The sequence below is a fragment of the Fringilla coelebs genome, assembly GCF_963513975.1.
Source record: "Fringilla coelebs genome assembly, chromosome: 9".
In the NCBI taxonomy this organism is placed as follows: Eukaryota; Metazoa; Chordata; class Aves; order Passeriformes; family Fringillidae; genus Fringilla; species Fringilla coelebs.
In genome coordinates, this window is record NC_140067.1 from 28,997,919 (window position 1) to 29,013,571 (window position 15,653).

At 48.1% G+C, this 15,653-nt stretch overlaps 1 protein-coding gene across 2 annotated transcripts in view; it reads right to left on the reverse strand.

The window, feature by feature from the left end:
- The window catches only part of PBX1 (PBX homeobox 1), a 131,009-nt gene that overhangs the window by 22,540 nt on the left and 92,816 nt on the right, over window positions 1-15,653 (reverse strand). For both annotated transcript variants that reach the window (XM_084211589.1, XM_084211588.1), the window contains exons 3-5: window positions 6,165-6,409; window positions 3,206-3,396; window positions 824-959 (exon numbers count right to left, since the gene is read on the reverse strand). In XM_084211589.1, the coding sequence (XP_084067715.1) occupies window positions 824-959; window positions 3,206-3,396; window positions 6,165-6,409 (572 nt within the window). The remainder of the gene's footprint in view (window positions 1-823; window positions 960-3,205; window positions 3,397-6,164; window positions 6,410-15,653) is intronic.

The window sequence follows — 15,653 nt, forward strand, 5'->3', positions numbered from 1 at the left end:
GGAATGCCACGGGAGCCTAGAGGGGCTGCTAAGCTCATGTGAGGACAAGCCTACCACAGGCCACAAAGACTGGCTCTCAATCACACAGCCTGCTCCTAAAAGAGATGAAATAAAGAAGGGCAGGCCTGAGCAATGTATGGCTGAACGTTTCAAGGGCTGGCTGCGCTCCTCACAAATCACAGCAGCTCCCAGGTCAAAGCTACAGACTCCAGGAACTATGTGGCTTCCTTGAACATATGGAAATAATTCATTTTGTCATTACTAACCACCAGGTTCTGAGGGATGTGCAAGTCAGGGAGATGTCATGTTCTGCAGCACAAGGGTAATGACTGAGAGAAATGACCCTGAGAAATCCCACCCTCACTGAGCACAAACTCTAACTCTTGCACCCAGATCTTTCCCACCTGGACTTGTCCATTCTATCTTATGAAGCAAAACCCACACAACTCTTCCTACTGAATCCCCTGAAGAAAGGACTTTCAGATCAAACAAGCTCTTCTTGCAGGCCAGGCCAGCACTAATTCCTTGAGGAGACTTTGCCCCTCTGGGTGCTGCCAAATAATTTCTGGGTTGTCAACACCTTGGCTGCACACACAGCTCCGTGGAGCCTTCATACCTCCTAAATCCACCCTCAGACTTTCCTTTTCCATCCATGGCTTCAATCTGCAAGTGCCATCTGCACTCCCACCCACTCTCACTAACCTGCACTGAACTGATTTAATGATTAAATGCTCAACACTGGACACGGCTGACTGGTCTGAGGTCTGGAATACCCTTCCCCATGCTGAGGTTTCCCACTAGTCCAGGCTTTGAGCTCTCTCACCTGTGAGACTGTGATGCCACATTTCTTGGCTAGCTCTTCTTTGGCTTCCTCACTGGGATAAGGGTTGCTGAGATGGGAATAGAAATACTCATTCAGGATTTCTGTGGCTTGCTTGTTGAAGTTTCGTCTCTTCCGCCTTCACGTGAAGAAAGAGTGGGAAACAGAAGGAAAAGGAAAGGGAATGAGCACCAGGGATCCAAAAATAGGATGCATTTTAAATACTCTTGAGTTTCCCACCTTCCTCCCTCCCCCCTCTGCTTGCATGGAGTGCAAGACTCACGGCCAGGAAGTTTCTGATCTGCCCCTGGCTGGTGACTGCTCTCTCAGCACCTCTCAAAGCAAACAAGCCTCCATCTCAAATTCATCACTGCATCCTCCAGCTCACAGCAGAGTCTGAAAACTGGCATCCAGCCCCTCCACCTGGGAAGGTGACTCCTGACACCTGGCTGTCGTGACCAAAGACAGTGCTACTCTGCAAAGCTCTGTGCTGAGGAAGCAGAGCTGGATATATCCTTGGGGAAGTCTGTTCCATTCACACCTAGGCATTATTACCTGTCTGCCATCTCCTTCCTTGCACCCCTGGTGCAGCTGCCTCTCCTCCCCACAGCAAGCTACAGCCCAAGCTGCAGTCTGCACCTAACCAGCTTGGGAAATGAAATAATTTTACAGCAATTTGAAAATCTGGGACAATAAAAACAGTGGGAAAAGAATGGGGGACAGGATGGCCTGGAGGATAAACTTTCATCCCTAACTGAAGTGCACGTTTTCACCACGGAAGCTTGTTGCAGTGTGCCACAGGATTTCCTTCTGCCAAAGCAAAACCAGGATGTACAATTCCCAAGGTACAGCTGGGAGCCTCACTCATGGATGTTCTGAATTGCAGTCCCCTCCCCTGCTGAGCCACAGACCACTAAGGGATAAAGAATTCCCAGAATTCCCAGAATGACTAGGTTGGAAGAGACCTTCAAGATCATCGAGTCCAATCCATGCTCTAACACCTCAACTAAACCATGACAAAAAAGAAAGACCAAAAACCCCTCTGGCTCAATGTCCCAGATTGCAAGGCAAGATGTATTCTATTTGCCATCTGTAGGGCAGTTGTCTTCTATTAAGTGGGCAGTTTTCCTTATCTCTTCCACACCCACTCCTCCCTGGGGAGGGAACACCTGCTGATAACAGGCTATTGAATGTCACTGCATGGCTGATAAGAGCTACAGCATCCCACTGTGAGATGTGAGCCCAGAGGGAGGAGCCAAGCATTGCTACCCGGATATAATCTGGAGATTCTGGAATAACTGCAGGGCTTCTCCACTGGATTTCCCAGAGGAACAGCAGCTGCCTTTTCTCCCACTGGATCTTCAGAGGCAGACTGCACCTTTTCTGCAGGATCCCTGCTCCAACAGAACCACACCTGACACTCCAGGAGGGCTGCAGCCACAATTCCAATGGGACTGCTGCCAGCACCCTGACCCACAGGGTGTCAGGTTGTGTTCTGACTCTGTTAGTGTTGTTTTTGGTTTACTGCATTGTTTATTTTATCCTTTTATTTTCTTCTCTAGTAAAGAACTATTATTTCCTGCTCCCATATTTTCTGCCTTAATTTAAAATTCATAGCAATTTGGAGGGGTGGGGAGGGTTTCCATTCTCCATTTCAGGGGAGGTTCCTGCCTTCCTTAGCAGGCACCTGTCTTTCCAAACCAAGACACTCAAGACACAGCCCTTCTGCTGGGCCTTCATTTTACTCCAGAACCAAAACTGCCCAACAAACCTCCTGGACACTCCCCTCCTCACACAAAACCATTTATCACTGGCTGGGGGCTGTGTACAAATCACAAACAGGACAGGACTGCTTGGGAAGTTGCCTTGAGCTATTGTATTTTCCAGCATCATTCTCATTCCATGGTTATGACAATGGGAAGGTGCCATCAGCTCACATCCCAGGCAGCAGACAAAGAACTCAATGTTACAACTCACTTTAAAAGTTCTTTGACCAATCACACAAAGCAGAAGCACACTGACAGTGGTTCTATCCAAGCACTGTAAGCACAGGTACCTTTGGTTAAACAATGCTTGCTTATTTTGGATACAATACCTGCTTGTGAGCCTTCAAACACAATGCACAGAGCTCCATTATTAAGCTTAGAACTTCCTAACATCTCGCTAGAATTACTTTTCTGTAGCTTAGGGAGTTATTCTAGACAAGCATTAATACACAGACCACTGTTCTATTTGTCCTTGCTGTTCTACTTTTTACACAATTTTTCTGCTGACCAATCTCACGGCTACTGCTCAGCTCCAATCCCAGTTCTGCTGTCTCTGCTTTCCCAAACCCCTCTGGTTTTATGGATCCCTGCAGGGAGGAATGGCGGGATGTGTGCTCACCGTGCGTCCAGGAACCGCGAGCGCAGGATCATGACGGCCTCGCACGTGCTCTGCTTCAGCTGCATCTGGATGGAGCTGAACTTGCGGTGGATGATGCTCACCATGCGCTCGATCTCCTTGGGCGAGATGGGCCGGGTCCGGCTCTGCTCGCGCAGCAGGTTCATCACGTGCGTGGTGAACTCGTTGCACGCCTGGCACGGCAGGAAAAGCAAAAGAAACCCCAGGATGGGAAGGTCATTCGGTGGTGTTGAGGTGTGGGAAGCCAGGGCACTGGGAATATTTCTCTGTCTGCTCTGGGGTGCCCTGACCCCCAGGGCAGCACTGACTCTGACCCTCACTCATGGAGAAAGTTTCCCAGACTTCAAGATAGACTGGAACCCACAAAAGTGTGAAACAGAGAGAGAGCAGTGCAGGTGTGTCACTGGGTGAGAAATTGAGGGTTTGGGGTTTTTAGTGTGCTGTGGATGGAAGCAGGATGGAGGGCACAGGGTGTCATCCTGGGCTTCTTCTTCATGCTGCTTCTTCCTCCTTCTCCATGGGTTTGGGTGGCATTTTGTAATTGGGCAGAAAAGTCCCCATTGGGGCTCTTTGGGATCAGTTAGTGGGTTAAAAGGGAAAATAATCCAGGTGTCAGCTCTTAATTGGATAGTTCAGTCTTAGGAGACCTTGTACCAAGAGATTGTTGGCCATTTTGTGCCTTCTAATGAACAGCTGCTGAACTCACAATAATGAGACTGTTTTACTGATAAAAAATAATAAACACAAACTACTATCTCAAGTACCTTCAATCCAAACCCAAAAAAACCAACAACTGATACCCCCACACAGGCGTTGCTGGCTGGGGCTTTCCAGAGCAGGCTCAGAGCAAGAACATGCTGGTGCTCAGGGGATGATGACTCAGGATTTTAGCTTTTGTATTTTTCAGATCCTGTACTGCATTAGTGTATAACTCTGAACTCCATATAGAGTGTTAGTTAACTCTCTTCACGTTTTGGTCAGACAAAAAAATCCTTCTAGGCCTGAGATCCAAGGACACCCTCTCTGCCTCAGGCCCCAAAAAGCATAAACAAAAGTGAATTGGGAGGGTAGCAAACTGCAGGTATCTGACTTCATTACCTGAAGCTGTACTTGGAGAATTAACCTTGATATGTAAACAGACTACACTTGTATCTGTCTGAAAAACTCATGACATGGTTCAATTTGGGTGTAGCCCCTTGGGGAGGCTTTGTCTGCCCCACCTGAAGGCCCTTCATTAAATACGTCCATTTTTATCCTTTTAACTTTGTCTGGCCTCTGTTTCTAGCTAAGCCCAAAATAGGCATCAGGGAGAGAGAAATCTCCCTGCTCTGCCAAGCACAGGGTGTGAGAGACTCCCAACAAACATCCTGGGAAAAACAGGAGCTGATTTCTTTCCTCCCAGGGGGATCATGGATGCAGCTGGGGCAGATGAAGCCCTGGGATTCACAAAAAGCATGAAGAAGTGCCAGCCACTGTTTTCCTGGCTGTGACTGGAGGAGGTACAGATTTATCTCAGGAGGTCCATGAACCTTTTGACCCACTGCCCCTCCTCCTACAGCCCCACCCCGTGTCCTGCAGAGCCCCTTGTGCTTCCCAGGAGCAGCTTCCAGAGAGACCTGACCCTGCTCTGTGCTCTTGGCACATCAGGTAAGAAGGAAATAAGGATAATAATTAAAGCCTGACCGAGGCAGGAGCCCTGATAAATAAGGGCAAGAAGGGAACAATCCCAGTTAGTTTTCTGCTGGCACAGCACTGGCTGGCTGCTCCTGCTGTCCCCATGCTGTGCCTTGAGGACAGGGCACAGAGAGGAGCCAGGGGACAAGGGGGGGATTTTGAGGCCACTTCACTTTCCTCTCCCTCATCCCCATGAGCACCCCATTGGCATGATGGGATCCTCTGATTCCCAGAAGCAAGCCCCAAAAACCAGGGGAGAGTGATGGCTGGAGAAGCCTTTGGAGCTCCTGGGATGTGGGTGGCTGCTCTGGGACAGTGTCTGCAGCTCCCACACCATGGTGAGGAAAAAGGAACTGGCAGGGGAAAGAAACACTGGATTTGTGGACTGGTGACATGCCCTTGACTTGCTGTGTCTTACCCCACCCTTCCAAGCTGAATTCCCACCATGGCTCAGACCCAACAAGGAGACCAAGACCATCCAGCTGCTGGAAAGAGAGCATTTCAAGGAGAAAATATATTCAAGAAGATTCTGATTCAAGTCTTGCTTGGACAGTTGTCATCACTGAGGCCATCATATCAGAGAGGCCTTTTCTGGTAAGATATCAGGGAAGGAGTGAAAAGTGAAAATCCAAGGGGCAACCCATACTGTGGCCATAGCTCTCTTAACAGAGAGCAGCAGGCACAACTTCCCAAGGATTTTTCCTGAGGAAGGCAGTGATAACCTCAGAGAAGAAGAGAAAACAATTCTTATCTCTATTCACTGCTCCTGTTGCTTGGCACATGTGCAATGTGTTATGGAGATGGTTTACCCAAAGTGATTTGTTCACTGGACACCAGTGAAGGTTGTTTTGATTCCTTGGCCAGTTGGGTCAAAGCTGTGTCCTGGCTGTCTGCAGACAGATTTTTTAGTATCTCTTTAGTAGAGTAGAGTAGAGTAGAGTAGAGTAGAGTAGCGTAGCGTAGCGTAGCGTAGCGTATCTCTTGAGTATATACTTTAGTATTGTATTAATGTAATATAGTACAGATTAATAAAACAATTGTTCAGCCTTCTGAATCATGAAGTCAGAGCACATTATTCCTTACATTGGGGCCACCCTGCATCAATACCCACCCAGCAAAAAACCCCAACCCAGCCAACCCTACAAAAACCACGCTGTCACTCCAACACCCAGAGCCCGCGCACCCCTAACCACAGCTGCCAGCAGCGATCCAGCTGTGCAGATCCAGGCTCTGCTCCCACCAGCCCCACCACGAAGGAGCCTGTTACCTGCTCGTACTTCTCCAGCTCCGTGTGGTAGATCTGTCTGATCTGGGACAGTTTGGCTCTGTAGTCCGAGTGCTCCACTGAGTTGTCGGAGCCGGCTCCTCCGGACGCGGCGGCGGCGGCGGCAGCGGCGGCCGAGCCCCCTCCCTTTTCGGGGCCCGCCACCCCCTCTGCCAGCAGCATGTTGTCTAACCTCATCAGCTGGGGGTCCGTGGGCTCCTCCTCCTGCGCCCCCCGGATGCTCAGCACTGCAGGAGACACAATGGGGAGAGGAAAGCCTGAGTCACACCTGGGTTTGAATTCAGGGAAGCTCGTCCCAAGCTGGACTGGCCCCGTTAGCAGGGGTTTTGTCCCTTCTCAACAGGATCCTGTGAGAGCCTGGATGAGGAATGTGGGACGCCAGTTTATTACATCCAAGAACTGCATTACAAAATGCAGTTTATTCCATCCAAGACCTTACAGCAGCCCAGGGTGGTGGGTGACAGAGCCTGGAGACCCTTTGGTTTTGTTACAATGCATTCTAGACTTTCCTTTGCTGAGCCTCTTAATACAGTAGAACCAATCTATCCCTTGACTATTATCTGTAGCCTATCATAACTGCTCTCATTACCATATTCATGTTACTGCTCTCCAATCACTAACAGTCAGTACATTACAGTTTAAGGCAGAAGTTCTTTTTCAGTTTTCTTGCAGTAGAAAATTCTGAGACCTTTTTTCTACTTGCCACATTTGCTGACTTGTTTGCCTGTGCCATCTTTCTGCTTGGTAAAAACATCTTGTTTGAGGTGGGTTTATCCTTTGCTCTAAGCCATAAAATCCCCTTCTAACTAACACACCCTTTGCCTCCTTGGTTATCCAGTAAGACTGGCTCAGCAATTCTTCTCTTCTATATCAAAACTTGCTTCCATCTCTATTCCTTCTTCAGATTTTACATTCAAAAATCTTTCTGCTAAGCACACATATCTGTGAGACTTTCCTGTCAAACTTTCATCCTTCCCAACAGGTTCCCCAAAAGGCATCCTGATGCTGCAAGTACTCAGCACCAAGCCTGGCTTCACTCATCACTACTTGGCACTGCAGCTCCCTGCTCCTCTCCCTGCTCCTTCCCGCAGGACAGAAGTAGGGCAGACCTGGCAGTGAGCTCACCACAGAGCTAGCCCACAAAGCCACACTTTCTGCTCGAACAAGCAGCAAAACTCCTAGCAACAGCAACCAAAAAAACCCGACAAATGTACCCATGCTTGCTGCCAGAAGCGATAGGGACCATATCCAGACTCAAGCATGAGATGGGAAGTTGGAAGGGAGGTCTGTAGCCCTGATTCCATCTCGCTCAGGGGTCCTCTCATGTCACCCAACATGTCATTTACATCAACCCCAGATGGCAGAGAAAGATGCACAGAGCCCGGGGCAGCCATGCCTTGGTTTCCACATCCTGAAATACGGGCTGTGGAGAGGGCTTGAAGTCCATGCTTTTAGCCATGCACTGGGAACATGTAAAAAACATGGATGAAATAAATTTTATTCCTGGAAAAATGCCTTTTCTTTAAGAATCCAGTCATTCCGCTGATGCTGAGAAAAGGAGCAATGATTAATCAATCCTCCCAAAGTGACTTTTCAAAAAAAGAATCTTCCTCCCATCTTTGTGCTCCCTGCCTAAATTACTGCTCCAAATAAAAGTTATCCTATGAGGGCTTTCCTGGAAAAACAACCCAACAGCTTGGGATGTCCCATGTCTGAAAAATAGAGGTGCTCCCCCCATGTCCCCCTCCAAGGTCGGTGTTTGAACATGGAATGATAACCTGAGAGATTTCCACATGCACAGCTGCATAATAAATGACATAAATAAAAGAAATCCTTGATGAGAGAATTTAAAAAGGCATTTCCTGAGGGAAAACAATGGTATTTCCCCATCTCATCTGGCGCAGGGGCTCTGAGCACAAACACCCCACGAGCACACACTCTTTGCACATCCAGAGCTGGGCGATGCTGTGTGGATTTTGATAAAGCCATGCCTGCTGACACCTGAGATGAATTTGACTCCCTCCCAATCCCTGGCACAAACAAGACCAAGTGATTATTCCTGTCATTTAAAATAAAAAAGTAGGGGAAGATCTGTTAGCAACAAGAAATAAAATCACAGCAGCTAAAAAACCCCAGCAACCACCGGGTATGGTCTTCCCTACTCTGCAATAAGTTAAAGATACAGCTATTATCAGTATAAAATTGAAGTAAATGACCCTGTTGAGAGGTTTGGTTAAGACTAAAAAGAGCTTTTCTAAAAAGCCTCAAAGCCTACTGAAATTACTATTTTCAGGATATTTCACTCATTCATTTAATTTTATTTTATTCATACATTTGGACCAGTTACTCATTCATGCATTTATTGGCATTTTTTGTGATTAAAATATGCACTGTCAACAAAGGTGGGAAGGTGGGCATAAAAAAAGCCTAAGAACAGTAAAACTGGAACTAAAAATAAATAATTCCACTCTAGGGAGGATCATTTCTATATGGAGGAATGAGGGCTGAGTGCCAAATTTGAAGCTGAGCCCTCAGGAGACAGGACCAGCATCTCCCCCCACCACGGGAGGCTTCCCATGGCACCCAGCCATGATTTATAGATCCAAGGGGAGAGGACAGATTTCATCAAGAAAATGGTTTGGGGTCTATGGTCCATAAACTGAAATATGAGGCAAAAGTAGCCAAATCCCTTAAAAAAAGAAGAGAAAAGTTGACAGGATGCAGCAGGGAGAGAGACTTGCCATGAAAATTAAAGAGAATAAATTCCTATTCTTCCCGAACAAAAAAATAAATAAAAATCAGTCAATTAAAGCACATCAAAAGCCCAAATACAAAAGCAAAGCAACACAGGTTAAAAATAAAAAACATATTAAAAACCACCTCAAATAAACAAATCAAAAGCAGAGTTGCCAAAACAGGCGCATCTGGATTTCAAAAGGGAAATATTTTTAGATTAAAAATCTCAGGAATCATTGACCTGACAGGTAGGCACGAGTGATTAATTAGTTTATGTTTAGAGAGCTGTTTCCTGATGCAAAGTGCTGTGTGTTCCTGGGAGCTTTATTCCTGTGCCACATGCACAGACCAGCACCCAGAGCAGGAGATGTGTCCCCCACAGCAGAGACCTGAACCCAGCCTGGGCTCGGCTGCTCACTCACAATAAAGCCTGGGAGTAAATAAATGGAAAGGCCAACGTGTCTAAGCAGGACTGATGCTGCTTATTTATCCCTGAAAGGCTGTGCTCAGCCAAGGAGAAGACAAAATGATTATTTAAAAGCTCCTTTTTTATCTTCCCAGTGCTGGACCCAGCTCTGACTCGTCTCCTGCCAGGATGCCTGGGATGTTGGGCTCCTTGGAAGCTCCCAGACTCCAAACTGCTCCCTGTGATGGGATGAGGAGTTTGGGATGGGTTTGGCAGCACCCAATCTGTAATGCCCAGGCAGCTGGTGGCAAAAGAACCCAGCACTCCCACCAAATTAAAACAGAAAAAATGAAGCAGAATGGTCCTCAGTGGTCCAAGGGGCTACAGGCATGTAGGCACCCAGGCATCCTCAGGACCCCCATTTGCTGCTCCTAATTAAAGAAAGGGGGAAAAAAGGGATAACAAAAAGATTGGCAGCCGGGGGGGAGGAGAATTCCTGCAAGACTTTCTGTCCTTGGCTGATTTCCTGCTGGCTTGGCAGCCTCTGGAGCTGTGGTGCTTGCCACTAGATGGTGCTCAGCCCTCACTCAGGTGCCCTGCTGATCAAAATGCGTTTTTAGATGTAAATATATACACACAACAACAAAAAAAATTTTAAAAAATTATATATATACACACACACATATACATACACATGGATGTGTGTTATATATATATACAGATATGGGTGTGTTTTAAAAGCAAACCCAAGGCACGTGCCCTGTCCCCCCAGCTGGAATGTGGCTGTCACAGGGTCACCATCCCTGATGGCAGCAGCTGGAGCACCTGGGGACCACGGAGCCACCAGCCTGTGGTCCAGGCATGGTCACAGAGACCCATTCCACAGCTGGAAAACAGCTCCCAGCTCCCACACTCGCTCCTTCTCCCACGGGGTGCAGAGCACATCCCTGGGCTGGCTCTGTGGTGTGGCTGCAGGAGGTGGGAAGTGGTGACAGGACTAACCTCAGGAAAGCAGGTGAGAAGACAGAGCCAAAAGCAGCTCCTTGGCTCTGTGCCCTGCCTGAGATTCAGGGACACAGGCTGGAAGGTGCCTTGAGCCACCAAAGCTCCCGGATGCTCCAAGGAGCATCTGCAAAGCAGCCAGCTCATATTGGTGTGAGATGAGCAGCCAGCACCCCACATGTCCCCTGTGCCTGGTGTCCCCTCAGGTCATGCAGGTACAAAGGGCTCTGAGTACAGCCAGGGCAGGAGGGAGAGCATGGCCAGACACCTTTGGAACAGACACCACTCTGGGCATGGCCTGGGGCTGTGAAGATACCTAAGAAATCCACAAAGGAAGGCACCAGGCTCCTCTGGTGTCCATGCCACCATCCCCTACCTTATTTACTCCATTTTTCTGGAGCATTTTTCCAAAGGAATCTGAGAAGCACAGGAGCTCGCCCCACAGTCATCTCTCTTCTCCAAGGCCACACCAAAATACTTCCACTTAGCAACTCTTCCCTCTCCACCCCTTCCAAACCCTCCAAATTAGAGGTGTGCAGGCAACAGAGACAGAACTACATGATGAAAGCAACCAAACATGCTGGGGGTGATGGCAGAAGCTAAGCAGGAGACTCTGGCTTAGCAGTGACAACAGCAAAGGACCTTCCAGCTCCATCTTCCTTCTAGAAAGGGCAATTTATCCTGCTGGTCAGTGTCTTCAGGCTGGGGAGATGTGGGAAGCAGGGCCAGACTCCATACAGCCCCTCACAAGAGGGTGTGCTGGTGAGACAAGATGCCAAGCCAAGCTGTGACAATGAAGGGACTGGTCCCCCAGAGCCAGTGGCTCTTCCTCTGCTGACTTCAGCAGTCAAAAGCACAGTCCTGCAGAATTCCTGTGACTGCCTGGTTAAGATTCCTGGTTAAGATTCCTGGTTAAGATTCCCTCTGACCTCATCACTCCCTGCAGCTCCTGAAAGGTGCCTGTGCTCAGCTGGGCTGGGCTCTTTCTCCAGCAGCACTGACACAACCAGAGCACACAGCCTGAGCTGCACCAAGGGAAATACAGGCTGGATATCAGGAAGAAGCTTTTCACAGAAATGGTGATAAAGTTGTGGAATGTTCTGCCCAGGGAGGTGGTGGAGTCACCATCCCTGGGGGTGTTTAACAAAGCCTGGATGTGGCACTGGGTGCCAGGGTTTAGTTGAGGTGTTGGGGCTGGGCTGGACTCGATGATCTTGTAGGTCTCTTCCAACCTGGTCGTTCTGTGAATTCTGTGTGAGTTCTGACGATGTGAGCTGGCAGTTCCTCTGCAGCCCCCTTTGCTGACACCACCAGCCAGGGGCTGGATCTGGTGGCTGGGCATTCACACAAACCCTCCCTGCAGAGGAACCTGCTGGGTGCTTTCAGTGAGCTCAGGAGGAGCACCTGCCCTCCCACCCCAGCTCGGCTGCTCCTGCAGGGGTTTATCCCTGCTTGTTTCTGCCCATTCCCAACTTGCTGAATTGCCTTTCCAGAGGGACATTTTAAAGGAGAAGGAGATTTCAAGTAAATGATTGCAACTTATCGAAAATAATGTGCTACTTAGCATTGGAGACAAGCATCCTGGCAGGCAGAAATGGGAAGCAGTGCTGGAGCAGATGGGAGTAATTACGTTGTGATTTTCAGAAGGGTTTTCTTTTCCTGCCTCCACTGTGCCCAAGATGTACTGGGAGGCGGGAACAACCCACCCAACAATGGAGTTTTGGGAGAGGAGGACAGACAATTCCTCTGGTCAGGCTGGGAGGGGGCCTTAGGTGTGACTTTCTCATGGGGAAACCAGAGCTGTCCATGCTGGTGGAGCGCTTCAGGCTGCTCTCTCTGTCCTCTCACACGGCCTCAGGTGGGTGAGGTGCCTGCTCCCCCTGCACCAAGGCACTCATCTGCCCCAACACCACCCAAACCAAAACCAAGGTGCAGCCCAAACCCTTTCCTGGAACAGTGGCTGCCCCTGAGGGTGGTACAGACAACGAGGACGTGGCAGTTTCTCCCTGGGAACCCCAAAACTCCATGCAGCAAACAGCCTGGCTTTGAAACACACCTGGGACATCAGCTCTCTTCCAGCTTTTTAGGATTTAGGATCAGCAACATCTACTTGGGGAGACCCAGCTTCAAGACTCACACAACATCACTGGAAAATGTTGGTTTTTTTAAACATATTTTTTACAGCTCCAGGTTTAAACAAAAGCCAGCAAACACAGGGACAGCTACAATGCCAACAAATGCCTCTCCCAGCAAAACCAGTAACTAATCACCTCACTTTAAGCCTATCTCAACATTCCCTCAAGCCTGAGACTACATTTGTGAAGGCTGAGAATCAGAAGACTGAACTTGGGACAAGAATACTCCCACCTACCTCATACTGGAGGACAATTTAATGTTCAGGGACTGCATCTTCCTTATGTGTAGTTGCAAGCAAGTCAGGAGAACTGGGGTTTGGGGTTTGCTTCCTTGGCTGATCCACGATGCCATAGGCTTGAGCTGCTCTTCCCAAACTTTCTCTGTGCAGAGGACTTGCCAGACTCCATGCACCTACCTAAACCCTTGGGTTTTTCTCCTATCCAAGTGTACTTGCAGCCTACTTTCTTCTGAAACAGCAAATCCCCCACAGCAAGGAAAATCCAGAGTCTTGGATCCTATCAGTGAATCCTGGAAGTGTTTAGGTTGGAAAAGATCTTAAAAGATCACCTCATTCCAACCCTCTGCTACAGGGAGGGATATCTTCTACTACTTCAGGTTGTTCCAAGCCCTGTCCAACCTGTGCCTCACCACCCCCTCACAGTGCTCTCTTTAAACACAAAGTTGCCTTCAATACCCAAAGCTCAGAAGAAATGAACTCCCAGAGCTTTGTGGAGGTTACTGAAGCGCTCCTGGCTGGGTCCAAGGTCCATGGGACACAACAGAAATCCCTTCCTGGCAAAGTGTCCACCTTCAATGGGAATCACAGTCTTTGTAGCAAAGGTGGAGCACTTCAATGTCAAATAATCACGGGAGTTTTAAACCTTGCTTGAATATATTCACCATTTTCACATAAAGCCACTGAGAAAACCAAGGTCAAAGTGCAATTACCTATTTCCAACATAAACAGGAGCTGGAATTTCTAAATACACAGACACACGCCCTTCAGGGGAGCAGGAATTAAGAGAAGCTCATGTTTTTTTCCTTAAAATTGACATTAAAGTTCCCCTCCTCACATCAACCTTTCCAAAACTTACAAATGGATGAACAGATTTTTGCTGAAATTTTCCAAAACAGGCTGCCGTGAGATGAGGCATGGAAAAATTCAGCTGGCAAAACGGCTTTTTGTGCATCTAGTTATTTTATTTATTTCCCAGCAAAAGGAGGAACTCTGTGAAACCAATGGGCCATTTCTGTCACCAATTTTCACTGTGTAAAGCCATAAAATAAACCAAAAAATCCCAGCAACAAATCAAGAGAGAGGCTTGTACCCCATAAGCACTGCAAAGCCACCCTGGATCATTGTAAACCCACCTCTTTTCCCAACACAGGAGTGTTCAGGGCTCTTTGGAAACAAAGCAGAGATACTTTGAAAGGTGCAGAAATGTTCCTGCAGTCCATAAAACTGTGATAAGATACTCCCAGAGAGACAGCAGCAAGTCACATCAGTTCAGAGTAATGATCCATGCAGTCCTAGAGGTCAGTTCCAGCCAGGGCCAACCCAACAGAAGCATCAGATGCTCAGGGCAGCAGCACTTCCCCCAGATCCCTCCTACCCACCACCAGTTTGGAAACTTGCATCACAACTCAAATTCAGATCAATCAAAAATGCTTCCTGAATCAAAAATGAAATCTCCTCCCACTTCATTTTATCAATTTCCTCTCTCTCCCTCTCTCTCTTTCTTGTTTAAATAAAAATTTGGGTCAATTTCAAACCAATTAAACTGCTTTAAAAACGTAACTTTGAAAAATAGTAACTCCCCATCTTTCTGGGGTGGAAGTGTCCAAATTATTTCCTGAATCCAACATTAAAAAAAGAAAAAAAGAGCTGCATCTCCCTCAAATCTTAACTTTGGGGTGTAGGAAATGGGAGAAGGGAATTTATCACATGCCAAAAAGTTTCTCAGCTCCCAGCAGCAGCTCTCCATCACTTCAGGAGGGTGCAGCTTGGATGTGCCACGGAAGCTGCAGAAGAGAGACACTTATTTCATAGTGCTGGCAAAGAGTCTGCACCAGTTTTCTCCTAACCCCATCCCAAATGCCAAATGAGCTGCCACAGGGAGAGAGGATCTGGCAGCAAAATGATCAAAAGATCTGGAAAATTATTACTAACATATTCTGTGGAAAAAATATCTCCCCCCCAAAGTGGACAATGATCAAAAATAGCCGAAAAAATAAAGCAAAATGTCGCTGTGATTACTGAAAACCAGATTCTCTGTGAAATGTGACTCCATGGGGAAGCTGAATGAACACAGATGAGTTCATCTTTCCAGTCTTTCCTTGTACCCTGCTCCTGCTGACCAGTTTAGCCCATGGCCTGGTATACAAACTTCTGATCCCAGCCCCACACACCCAGTTATTGATATGGATGACTGTGGTTCAAATTTAAGTATTTTCTGGTTTTCTCCTTGCAGTCCTGATGCCAAAATCCACATTTCCTCGTGGATGCATTGCTGCAGGCTGGGGGGCTTGGGCAGCAAGATTCCCCAGCTGGAATTTTCAAAGCTGATATTTGGGGACAGGTAGCACCTTCTGCACCACACACAGAGCCTTTAGCAGCAGAAAGCAGGCTGGAAGTGCTTCCACACATTAAAGACAAGGCAACCAGAGCCTAACACCCCACCAGTGGACAAACCACTTCCTCCCCTCCCACTCACAGCAGCTTCAAGCCTGCCTCTGCTGTGTCCCACAAAGCACAAACCCTCACAACTCCACCTAATTAAGCACATCTGCTTCCCCCAGTAATATACTGCAAATAACCCATCACCCCAGAGCCAAACTCTGGGCTCAGGGGGCTCAATGTGTCTTACTGGCATACTCTGTCCTTAGAAGAGCACAGATAAATCTTGGCCATGCACAGGTCACCCCCCCAGCCCCTCTGAGCACCTCCCAAATCCCAGGCCATGCTCAGGGTCTGAGGGAGCAGGCTGATGATGGGGAGTGATGCTGAAGCTGCCTGGAGCAATCCCACACTCTGAGCTCACAAAACAGCTTTCCCTTTGCTGAGCAGGGCAGGATTAGCAGGCTCCAGCCAGAGTCCTGAATCAGAATCAATCCCTTACCTGCATGGGCAAGCCCAGCACATCTCCAACTCTCCAGGTGCAATGGCTGCACCGTAAGGCACAGATGTGCAT